At 43.5% G+C, this 13,229-nt stretch overlaps 2 protein-coding genes across 6 annotated transcripts in view; both read left to right on the top strand.

The window, feature by feature from the left end:
- The window catches only part of LOC6554820 (furin-like protease 1), a 128,313-nt gene that overhangs the window by 67,793 nt on the left and 47,291 nt on the right, over positions 1 to 13,229 (top strand). For all 5 annotated transcript variants that reach the window (XM_015153780.2, XM_026976057.1, XM_026976055.1 and 2 more), the window contains exon 4: positions 8,669 to 9,578. In XM_015153780.2, coding sequence (XP_015009266.1) covers positions 8,751 to 9,578 — 828 coding nt within the window. In that variant the 5' untranslated portion in view covers positions 8,669 to 8,750. The remainder of the gene's footprint in view (positions 1 to 8,668; positions 9,579 to 13,229) is intronic.
- Positions 5,499 to 8,402, top strand: LOC6554732 (mucin-5AC). The gene is made up of 3 exons (XM_026976059.1): positions 5,499 to 5,573; positions 5,635 to 7,738; positions 7,898 to 8,402. The coding sequence occupies exons 1-3, from the start codon at positions 5,507 to 5,509 to the stop codon at positions 8,400 to 8,402; spliced, it is 2,676 nt and encodes an 891-aa protein (XP_026831860.1). The 5' UTR covers positions 5,499 to 5,506.

Below are 13,229 nucleotides of genomic sequence, written 5' to 3' on the forward strand. Positions count from 1 at the left end.
AAAGCTGTCAGAAAGGGTCCTTTTTACTCCTTTTTTTTTGTCCAAACCCTTATACTGTCGGATTGCACTTCAGGTAGGTGCTGTTGTTGTTCGCTGTTGCCCTGAGGCGTCTTTTGTTTTGAATGAAATTTGTATGGACTTTTTTTATATTCGCATACTTTTAGGAGCTCCTCTTTTCCGCTACCCAGGTGGGGCTTACATTAAGCGTTATTCAGGGCCCACTGAATGGAGTGCGCCCAGCCTCAATTTCCACCTGGAGAGTTAATTTCGCAAATGCAGCGACGAAGAAAAGCAAGTGAAACAAAAGCTGAAGGAAAATCCCTTCCATCGCCATGACACATGTTGGTATTGGCGGCATTCTTGTCATTGCTTTTCCTTTTTCCCACTTTTTCCCACAATTCGCCATCCTTGGTCATTTATCTTACGCCTCGGCCGCTGCAAGTGACCATGCAAAATCAATTAATGCCGGCGAGGCACTCAAATTGCATTGCATACCGCAGGGTTTTTTCACCGGCTATTTCCACCCAGCTCACCCATTTTCCTGGGCCTCACTTAATACGCAACGTTGTTTGCACATTAAGAAGCAATCCGATACTCAAGCCGACTCGAAATGGAAAATACCGAGCGGTGAAAATATATATGTACATATATACAAAGATATACGTATGGTGCACAAACAATGCAAAATAATTAAGAATTCGTTGGTCCAAAAAGCACACGATACCATTATCCTTTAAATCGTCGCAGCGAACGTTCGAAAATCTCATTACCGCATGGATGTCGGTATTAATATAACTTTAATTTTATTGTAGATCAGGTAAATTTGCTCGCCAGCGAAATGATTGATTGACACCCGAGATTTTATCGAAACACGCATCGTTGATTTAACATTCAATTTTCCTTTTGACTTTTCAATTAATGCGGGCTCATCTTTAAGCATTCTTGATTATTTTCATATATTTTTGGTAACAGTTAAAAGTATTGACAATTGTATAGCCTCTTTGAGTCTGGTAAATACTTTAGTACAACTCTTTTTAATTCTCCCTTCAATTATTCATACACTTCGTACACAAACTAGCAATTTCTGGCACAAACTGTACGTCTTTGACATCATAGGAAACCGTCGAAAATCCTGTTGATTTGGTTAAAACTAACATGACCTCGTAGCTTCTATGCAGTTCCCGGTGGAAATTCTCACACCGTCATCTGTCAAAGCCATTTGGTTTTGCATTGCTCGACCAACTTGGTACAGTCACCACATTCCACATTCGTGCGATGTAGCAGGTGCAAGTGGCAAATGCCGTTTCCATGCATTTAGCTGGCCGCAAAAACGCATGCAACACCTTTTGTTTGGCGATCGTGTGCTAATACACTATGAAAAAATGGTTCACCCTTGCGCACCCCGCATGTCTCCTTACCTGACACTTTGGCGTGGCTTTTTGTTTGGCATTTTGTTTGGCCAGGTTCTTTCCTTTCTAGCCTTCTTTTGGGCTCCAGCCGCTTTTCTGCGGGCGTTAACCGAGGCTGTTTGGTTGTTGACTTTGCGCTCCAGTTGCTGGTCGCGAAAAAAAAAAATAGAAGAAGGATGCTGTTGGCTTGGCCCAAGGGGTTGAGTGGGCTGGTGGCCGGAGTAAAAGCCAAACGAGTGTTAGAGAGTGCATATTTGCCTTTGTGGAACTATCATTAAACAAGTGAAGCCACCAGCAGAAACTGCGGAAAACTACTATACACGAGCCACCACACAAGCAGCTCACCTCAATCCACCACACGAAACACATTAAAAGCGAGGCCAAAAGACAAATGCACCAGCACAAACAAAGCAACAAAGCAGCCCAGACTCCACTGAAACAAAAATTATTTCATAATGTTTAGCTTGCTGATTACACAACTGAGTGTGGTCATTAACGCAACAAATCGGTTGAGACTCAACTAAGAACAGTGCGATCATGCTGGCAAGTAAATGTGCTGTAATGTAAATAGGGTAAAAAAATTAATTGCATGTTCCCCTTTTCTCGCAGTGTAGATGCTGCTTTTTGACTTCTAGCCTGCAGTTTTGTAAGCTTCCTACTGCCGCTGCTTCAACTGCAGCTTCATTTTTCCCACCGACGGCGCAGAGGCCTCTTTCTTGGCTTAATGTGCTTTGATTCGACTTCCCCCACATTCCAGCAAGTCGGTATACTGGCATCGTGGTAGCCTGCTATCCTAACTATCGCTTTTAGCCCTTTTCAGTCCTGTATTTGACACGACATTTTGCATAGAATGGCGATCCACAGGAACTACAACACTCGCAGGGCAGAAGCCACCACAAAGGATACCAAAGGAGCAGCCAAGTGTCGGTCTGTTTGCCGAAAAAATGCCTCGAGGACTGTTAAACCGATGCCTGGCATTGTCATCTCCCCATGATGTGCTCTTTTATTCTCTGGCGCTTGTTTTTCTTGTGGTTTAAGCAATTTAGGGATTTCTGTTGGGCATTTGAGTGATTTCTGATTGGACGCTTTTTGTACGGAATACCCAAGCCGTGTTTGCTGAGTGAAAATAGATCAGATTATGATGCGAAAACCCTATGGATGTTAGCAAGGCTTAGGTAAATGGCTTGAAATGCAAAAGGAAGGTTAGTTTCGGGTTGAAAAAGCTGCGACCACAACTAAGCAAAGTATAATTGATTTTGATTAAGACATACGAAGGGATAATTCCCATGATTAAATTCTTCATTGAAGGACATATATTTACTCACAATTCTAGAAGCATCCGTGATCGGCTGCATCAACAACTTTTTTGTTTGCGAATTCATGAACTAAAACTCAACTAGTTTTAGCACTTTATTGGTTGTCAAGCGCTTTCGACCCCAAAAGCCACTGCATGGGTCCTTCCTATAAAGAGAAACAACGCTTCAATTTGTCTCGAGTTGGCAGGTCGCGTTGTTGGTGTTGTTCCAACGTACACTTTCAACTCATCGCCGCCACTTTTCTCGCCCTGCAACTTTCATCAGCCAGCTAGTGCTGTTCTTGTCGGTGACTTTGACACCGTTTTCCACTTTTCGTTAGCATGTGAGCGTCGCGAAGAAGCCAACCAGTCCCTTCTACCACGCCTACGTTGACATGGCACTTATTTTCTTATTATTAAGTATACGCTTAGTGGGCCGACGAGGAGATGCCGAAGCTGCAGCTGCGGAAGTGCGCCAAGTAATGATTACTTTGTGTCTGCCACTGACAAATGCCGTCAGTCAAAGTCAAAGTTGGCGATGGTGATGAAGGACGGAGAGCGGAGGACGGAGGACGCGGGAAGCAGGACGCAGGACGCTGCTAAGGAACAGGGTGCTGGGGATGATGGTGTCGACGACGACTCAATGCGGAAGGAAGTTCAAGCACAAAAGGTGCACAGTCAATGTAACGGAGTCCTTTGGCCTGTGCATTCATGTGCATCGGCTTTCGATGGGATCAGAGAGGTGGAGCAGTACCCTGACAGTCCATTTCAATGCCCAGAATGTAAGCTGTAACACGGCAACGGAATAAATGCACATCTTCATTTTTGAAATTCTAATAAGAGTTCCACTTTTTCATCTCCCCGAATTCATTGTTGTAATTTCAATAAGAGTTTGGTGGAAATGGAAATAACGCCTTCACATCATATGTGAGTTTTACGGAAAAATATATCTTCACGGGTATTGTGATAAGAGGAGTATAGTGAAAATCGAAATCAAAGGGCGCCAATTCGCAAGATCTCAGTTATCAGCGAATTCTTCTGGAGATAAAAGCTTTGACACATTGGAAGTGCAAAAAGAATGTATAATTGTAGAGCATTCAAAACTTTCGCCAACAAACCCTTTGATGTCAACAGTGATAAAGTCCATTGGGAGTGTCATTAACCAGCTTTAAAAGTATTAAGAGAGAAAGAACGAGATCTTGTGTAGATAGCGAAAAATCGCTTCGCTTTAGGCCACTACCGATTCAAAGCCATCCCCAAACAAAATTCAATTTCCTATCCACTTAGCCAATGATTACCATGGCCCGAACACTGCACACCAACCGCTTCCGTTGCCACCCGTCAAATCCGTCCAAGCAACACATCGCCAACGCCGTCTCTACTTCAGGGCTCCCCCCAAAAGCGATCCATCTCCTTGTGCTTGGCATTTCCGCTGTCACTCGCTTTAATTACGCCCCCACTTCAGCCGACTTTCTGGCCGAGTGACTGGCCAAATCCAGAAATCCTCTATCAATAGATGAAATATGCCCGTCAATGCACTGGCCTCTGGCCATCATCAGTCATGGGCATATTTTGACAGTGGCATTAGTCGGAAGCTTTGAATCTTCTATCGGGTGTAGTTAGCTCCGCGCTGATTCTCATTTGCAATCGAAACTTGTCTACGGGTGACAATCAATGCGATACTGGCTTTTGGCCAACAGTTCCCCTTTGGGCCATAATCCATTCTGGACACTGGCTTCGCTCTGGGTTTTCTCGCTAACGATGCAAAGTGGCAATCAATATTTCTTTTGTTGCCCTTTCCAATTAATGGCAGATAAAAGTTCTTGTGTGCATATTTTGACTTTTATACTTTTATTCTGGCCCATTTGAAATGTCTGTAATAAGACGAAAGTTTTATGTGGTCGATTGAAATTGGATGTGTCAGATGCAGGCGATTTGTTAGCGTGATTGGATAGGGCGAGAAAATTACATGGTTTTACAAATTTTGGGTAATTATTGAACTATTCTTTCTATAGTGTTTTTTACATTTTCACGCCGCATCATTTTTGGATACCACTACCGTTAGGAATTAAAAATAACTCTTGTGTCCTCTATCAATTACCATTTTGCTTGATATCAGCCGTCTAGCGGTTATCAAAGCATGTAGTTGCAAGTAAAAACCAACCGAAATTTTATAGATAACATGAGCACAGAAGTGTGTCTGGAAGCTCTACTGAATATAGAAGATTTTACTTTGACCTTTAACATAATTTCGTTCATTTTTTATTAAACGTATAAATAGAGCTAATATTCTCTTCTGTCGGAATTTGCGGTAATTTTCTATAGAATTTTGACAAGATGTCGATTAACCATGCTTACAATAGCTACGAAGGTACTTACTATTAATTTGTTTTTATATATTTATGTAAAATAAAATATTTACTCCAAAATAAATAAGCTTGATAACAAATTCGGGTTTTCGGTATAAGATTTAATTTAAAATCATTTAAAAAATTTTTTTTTACTATTTTACAAAATTGTAAGAAAGTTGTATCAAAAAAATATACCGGTAAAATTATATTTAAATTGGTAGATTTACCAACAAAGAAATACGAAATAGAAGTAATGTTTTTAAAAAGCATATAGAGAAAAATCTTTATTCTTGATTGTAGACGCGTGTGTTGATAGCTGATAACAGTGAATGAGATAAAGATCTTGCTAATAATACTGTATTGCAGAAATTTCGTTAACCAATTTGTTAATGAGAATTTGGGCAAAATTGAAAATTTTTTGACGGTATAAATAGTGTCGCCATCAGCGTTAAATGACAGTAGCTTCTCAGCCTGAAGAACGTAAGCTTAAACCAACTGCAGACATGAGGAATATATACGGTAAACGCACCCACAACGTAGCCAGATGGTTCCGTAAAGCATCCTTTTTTTGTTTCCGCAGCTTTTGCCCTGCTGCTTATTGCAGTTTTTGCAAGCACCACCAGCGGTGCCAGCGTTTCCGACCTTCTGTGTCGCAACAAGGCCAACGGTATTCGGGCTCTGGTACCCGGCAGTTGCTCCAGGTTCTATGAGTGCCAAAATGGCGTTGCCCAGGAATACTCCTGTGCCAATTTCTACGACTTTAAGATCCGCAGCTGCGTAACATATAACCCTGGTTGCGTCGAGGGCGTTGTCGTTGAGCCGGAGGTCCAGAAATCCGTCCGTGATACTGCCCAACCCTGCAATGGAGCGACAACCACTCCACCACCTTGTGATACCGCCGCAACTACTAAAACTACAACAACTTGTAGCCCAACAACAGCCACAACGAAGACAACAACATGTACCCCAACAACAACTACGACCACAACAACGACGACCACAACTACTACAACCACCACAACAACCACAACTACTACAACCACAACAACCACCACAACTACTACAACCACCACAACTACAACCACTACGACGACAACAACTTGTACCACAACAACGACGACCACGACAACGACAACAACAACTACTACAACCACAACCACCACAACTACTACAACCACAACCACCACAACTACTACAACCACCACAACTACTACAACCACAACCACCACAACTACTACAACCACAACCACCACAACTACGACAACAACTTGTACCACAACAACAACGACGACCACGACAACGACAACCACAACCACTACAACCACAACCACTACAACCACAACCACTACTACAACCACAACAACTACTACAACAACCACAACCACCACAACTACTACAACCACTACGACGACAACAACTTGTACCACAACAACAACGACAACCACGACAACGACAACAACAACTACTACAACCACAACCACCACAACTACTACAACCACAACCACCACAACTACTACAACCACAACTACGACAACAACTTGTACCACAACGACAACCACAACCACTACAACCACAACCACTACAACCACCACAACTACTACAACCACAACAACTACTACAACAACAACCACAACCACCACAACCACCACAACTACTACAACCACTACGACGACAACAACTTGTACCACAACAACAACGACGACCACGACAACGACAACAACAACTACTACAACCACAACCACCACAACTACTACGACCACAACCACAACCACCACAACTACGACAACAACTTGTACCACAACAACAACGACGACCACGACCACGACAACCACAACTACTACAACCACAACAACTACTACAACCACCACAACTACTACAACCACAACAACTACTACAACCACCACAACTACTACAACCACAACCACCACAACTACGACAACAACTTGTACCACAACAACAACGACGACCACGACCACCACAACCACAACCACCACAACCACCACAACTACTACAACCACTACGACGACAACAACTTGTACCACAACAACAACTACCACCACTACAACGACAACAACAACTACTACAACCACTACGACGACAACAACTTGTACCACAACAACAACTACCACCACTACAACGACAACAACAACTACTACAACCACAACGACCACAACTACTACAACCACAACTACGACAACAACTTGTACCACAACAACGACAACCACAACAACGACAACCACAACAACAACTACCACCACAACAACCACTACAACCACAACCACTACAACAACAACCACTACGACTACAACTTGCACAACTACTACGACGACCACAACAACGACAACCACAACTACGACGACCACGACTACTACAACCACCACAACTACGACAACAACTTGTACCACAACAACGACAACCACAACAACAACTACCACCACAACAACCACTACAACCACAACCACTACAACAACAACCACTACGACTACAACTTGCACAACTACTACGACGACCACAACAACGACAACCACAACTACGACGACCACGACTACTACAACCACCACAACTACGACAACAACTTGTACCACAACAACAACAACAACGACGACCACGACCACGACAACCACAACCACCACAACTACTACAACCACTACGACGACAACAACTTGTACCACACCGACAACTACCACCACAAAAACGACAAAAACAACTACTACAACCGCAAAGACCACAAAGACCACAACTACTACAACCACAACCACTACGACGACAACAACTTGTACCACACCGACAACTACCACCACAAAAACGACAAAAACAACTACTACAACCGAAAAGACCACAAAGACCACAACTACTACAACCACAACCACTACGACGACAACAACTTGTACCACAACAACGACAACCAAAACAACAACTACCACCACAACAACCACAAAGACCACAACTACTACAACAACAACCACTACGACTACAACTTGCAAAACTAGTCCTACTACCACTACAAAATGCCCAGAAACCGCTCCGACAACTATTTGCCCCACTAAATTAAAGGCGGTGGCTGCCACCCAATCGAAGCAAAATCCCGTCCGCCGAAACCCCGTCCATCGCCTACTTTGGGAAGCGGCCGAATGGGCCGGTCTGTCGTCCCCTAGTTCGGAGGCTCAGATTAAGGTTTCGTGCTTGGGCAAACCCGACGGATTCCTGATGGCATCTCCCGAGCGATGCAACGACTACTATATCTGTCGGCACCAGCGTGCCCTGAAGGTCAGCTGTGGTGACAGGTACTTCAATGGACTGAAGGGCATTTGCGATCTCCCCGAAAACACCAGCTGTGTTCAGTCATAAGTGAAAATTCCCCTGCTGTGACAAGAATTTATGGATTGAAATTTGAATTAATTATAACAGCACTATTTGATTATGCACTTAAGAAAAAGCAAGACCTTATAAAAGGTAATCGAAAAAATGATTTCAAAGTTGTTTCATTTCCTTGGGCGTAAAACGAAAACGTGGTTGTTTTAACTAAAACTTTTATTAGACAAATTCTAAAAAACTTTAACTTTAATTAAACAAAATTTTAATAATTTACTTAAAAAAGCGTTGTTTTTTTACAGCATCTCAGCCGCACGTTGAGCCCATAAAATCCAATATCCCGAGCAGCGCGCCCAGAAACCATTGGAGAAACCCTCACGCACAATGAAAAACGACGTCGTGCGATGGAGCAGGCAGCCAACTAGCAACACCAACAACACTAACAACAACAACAGCAGCAGAAGTAGATGCAGCAGCAGCAGCAGCAGCAGTAGAAGCGGCAGCAACAGCAGTAGCACTCACAAGCACAAAAGTAAAAGCAACAAATTAAATGCTCGACAATTAGGGCCACATGCGGCAAGAAGTTGTCAGCAGAGATCCGCCGCCGCAACGCAGCTAGAAGATGAACAACAAACAATCATTGAATGTGATATAGGAAATTTCAATTTCGATTGCAATTTATTCAAAACTAGTTTTTTAACGCAACACAAACCGAAACTTAGTGGCAAGAGCAGCAGCAAAAGCAAGAGCAACAGAAGCGGACCCTTGTCGAAAACGAAAGCGGTGTTGCTGTTAGCTCTGCAATTTAGTGCCGTAGTTTTTTTATGTAATTTTAATGTCGGTTTCGTGGCCGGAAGTGTGGCAACGGCGGCATCATCGGCAGGCGTCACATCGCCGGCGGCACCATCATCAGCGCCCTCATCCCCGCCCACAGCTGCTGCACCACCGCCCCCACCACCATCGTCGCCACTCAAAGTGGATCCAAATGGCCAGTCGCCAGTGCTGCCGCCCTACGTCCTCGACTATGAGACGGGGGGCAGGGCCAAGCTAACGCCGAACAGTGGCAAGTTCGCCCAGTCGGGCAGTTCCGGAAGCAATAACAACCAAGTCGTCGGACACTATACCCACACCTGGGCGGTGCACATACCGAACGGCGATAATGGCATGGCCGATGCGGTGGCCAAGGATCACGGTTTCGTCAATTTGGGCAAGGTAAGACCAGCTTTTTGCTAAGTATTAAATCTTTTGAATCCCACATAACCCAGCACTCAATGGTGTTACTTTCCAACGCAATAGAGAATAGCTGATAGTGAGATAGCTGAATTACTAGTACCCGTAACTAATACCAACCAGCTTCTCCCGCTTCATTTGTCAAAGAAGTTCTGGGCAAACACCTAAAGCAATATCCGGTGAGACTCGTTAGCCAGTTTAGCATATGATTAGAGCGCTCAAATGTGAGACTATTAAAAGTTTGTGGCGCTGGAGAGAAGTTTTTCGTTATGGAAAGAAGCACTTGGCCCTGGCGTAGCCATATCAGTTGATATGGTAGAGCACTGCTGGACAAAGTTTCTACTGCTCAAATCTGTGCTTTCTCCCTTTTGCATTCTCTGCAGCCGTGCTTTCCAGCTAAGCTTGGTTGCCTGTCAGTCAATGGGAAAACATCGGGATTGGGATGGGGGAAATGTGGGAAATGGGGGTTTGAAATGCGGGCACAGGTGTTGCCACCGGACAAGTTTAATCTGAAAGCATTTCGAGCGTGTACTTTCAACTGCTACTTTGATACACACACCTCCGGCTACTCCGATTTCTACACTCCACTACTTCCCGGCACAGACGCGAGCCCGCTAAGTGACTGTCAAGTAATCCTGGCAATGGGAATGGCCTGCACAAATGGAGCTCAAATCGCCTTGTAATGGCATCGTTTGCGATAAAACAAGGCAGTTGGTGGATAGCTGTTGGCACGGGAGTATAAGTGCCTCTAAGTATGGATTTACAGTTGCTTGCTGTAAACTGCACACGCAGAAATCATTTGCCTTTTTTAGGGCGGCACATAAATCAATTTGGCTCCATGAAAACGCTTTTGAAGTTGTCTAAAGGTAGACTATAAAATATGTGGTTTATGCGGAATTCCCGTGCATTCCTTTCGAGTGTTGGCGTTCTCTTTTAATTGAGTTCTTAGTGAATTCTTCTGATTTTTTTTAATTATAATTTGTGAGTAGGTATCTCTCCCTCTCTCTCTCTTTCTTTAAGTGTATAGCACAAGCGTGGGAAGCATTCGCCATCCGTTGCGGGCATTTGAAAGTAAAATGCATGCCAAACAGTTATTTTTGCGGCTGCCAAGGGTTAAGTCCTGCTCCCGCTGTTTGAGCCCCAAATGGATCCCGGCATTTGTGTTTTCAATTGAGAAACGAGGACCGACACGCAGGTGGCTGACGTAGAAAGCCCCAGCCACGAAGAGCTCAACTGTGGCGATTCCCATTGTGCAACTCCCTTTTTGGCGGATCGAACGAATGGGCGGCAGAAATCGGGGATTGGGTGGATGGCGACTTAAGTAGCATCCGCCATTGGGTCGGTGGAAATTAGTATCACTCACAATGGCGGCCGTACTCTTTCGACCATCGGCTTAATTGGCAGAAACAAAAAGCGGAAAATTCAATTTATGAAGGCGGGCACACAAAACTTTTGTTAGCACTCCCAACTAGTTGAAATGGACGAGCCCGAAAGTCTCCGCTCCGGCGAAACGCGGCAGATGGCCGGCCGGACTGGGGTGGCCCCGCGAAAGTTAATTGAAAATTAATTTTAAATGGCATTGTTAAAATGAATCCAACTTAAGGCCAACCTGAATGCGAACAGACACCGCCGACTCTCTGCAAATGAAATGTGCCGTTTTGCATAATTAGATGACGCCCGAAACGGCTGTAAAACTGTAATGAGATGAGCGCCCGGCGGAAGTGGAAATGAATTCTAGACGTTCTGCCTTACTTACCTTTATTAATTGCCAACTTGATTGCTGCGAAATGGGAAATGAAAAATGAACAAGTAGTTGGGCAAAGAAATTGCTCTTAGTGGGGAAAGCGTAGCATCAATTTAAGCGCCTTCTTTGAACGTTTTAACAATATAAATAATAAATTCTTATTAATTTATTAACCATCTTATGTTGCTGGGCAACTGCATTCTGAGCACCAAAAATATCTTAGAACAATCTTGAGCTATTTCCTATTACGTCATTCTAAAGTGCCTTATTTGCGACCCTAAATTGGTTCATATATCAAACGCATTGCGCGCCAAGTGAAATTGTTGTTCCCGTGTTCCACCTATACAATTGAAATGAAATGCCTTGGTAACCCTTCAACCTGAACCTTGTTACGCTTTGCTTCATCCAACACGAACTTTCAACCCCACGAACTTTCGTCCGCCTCCAAACATTTGAAACATAACTCGTCGAGAGTGTTGCCAAACATTTCGCACTTGTTCGTGTTGCTGCTTTAGCTTTCTGTTTCTCATGTTGTACTATTTTTTCCTTTTTTTTGTGGGGGCGAGCCAGCTAGCATTATAAACTAAAAACTAAATTCGGAGCACAAACAAGTTACAAGTGCCAAACAGCAGTAGCAGCAGCAGCAGCAGCCTAGAGCAAAAACAATTAATAAAACCATAAAGATGAAGTAGTGGGACACGAGACTTTTTGCCATTTGCTGTAACAACTCTGGCTGTTGCGATTTCAAATTGCAGCTTGCAGCTTGCAGCTTGCAGCTTCCAAGGGTCGTGATGTTTGTTTCCCTGAATGCGAAAGAAGGAGCTCCCGAATGCGGGGCACATCAACAAATTCGGTGTGTCAGAAGTTTTAATGAAAACGATGCTCTATATATACATATACCTCTCTTGTTTCAGCCAGTTTCTTGGCTTTCGCCCATCAAGTTTTCAGCGCAGAAAACTTTTTGGCACCGAAATTATGATGATAAAATAGAGAAATAAAGTTTTCTGGACAACGAGAGAGTTGGTCGGAGACAAGAATGGTAGGAAATTGCAAAGGAATGCTCATTAAGTGCACTTTTAAATTCGTTTTTCTGTTTGCTAAGCAGGGCGGAATTTCATGTAGATAAATACGGGAAAATTCAAATTATAAAATTTGCATAAAAAGCTGCAGTGTCATTTTGATGCATTGATATATACTACATCTGAATATACGCAAAAAAGTTTCACACTTTTGGGGTCCATAAATGTGCATTGTTTTTATTTGATTGACTTTTACAAAGGTAAGCATTTAGGAAATTCGAAAAATTGTTATAAAAGGCACCTTGATAAGAAGTCCTGCGTGTTGGTCCTTTGACTTCCTTCCCCTGCTGTTTGTCATTTGCTTATCTGACTTTAGTCTTCCGGTCCCGCCTTTTTTCCCATTTCTCCAGCCATTGTTCTTCTTTTCTATAGCGTCATTTACATAACACTCACTCTTTGTCCGTCTGCTGCAGTCCTTTGAAATCCTTGGTCCTTCTTAAGCTCCTATTGTCTGTCCTTCTGGACTGCCGCTGATAAATGTTATCCCTCGGCCCTGGCCACTCATCAATTTAATTGGAAAGCAAGAGCCGCCAAAAGCTTTAACCAACTCCTCTCTACCGAAATTATTTGCCTTTTCGGGCTGATTGTTGCTTTTTTAATTAATTTGCCTCTTTCTTGAGCCAGCCGGGTCAATTGAATTATTGATCGACCGTCAGATTGACTGATTTTGTGGCTGCCCCAGGCACACGATTGCATCGCACGCTTATTGCATTCGCGTAATTAAAATCACTGCCAGTCACTCGTCCTTTGAGGACATTCGCTTGCCACCTGGAAGCCATATATCCTTAATGCCCAACTGTGGGCCATCTT

Source organism: Drosophila erecta, unplaced genomic scaffold, assembly GCF_003286155.1.
Source record: "Drosophila erecta strain 14021-0224.00,06,07 unplaced genomic scaffold, DereRS2 tig00000000-arrow-pilon, whole genome shotgun sequence".
NCBI classification, from domain to species: Eukaryota; Metazoa; Arthropoda; class Insecta; order Diptera; family Drosophilidae; genus Drosophila; species Drosophila erecta.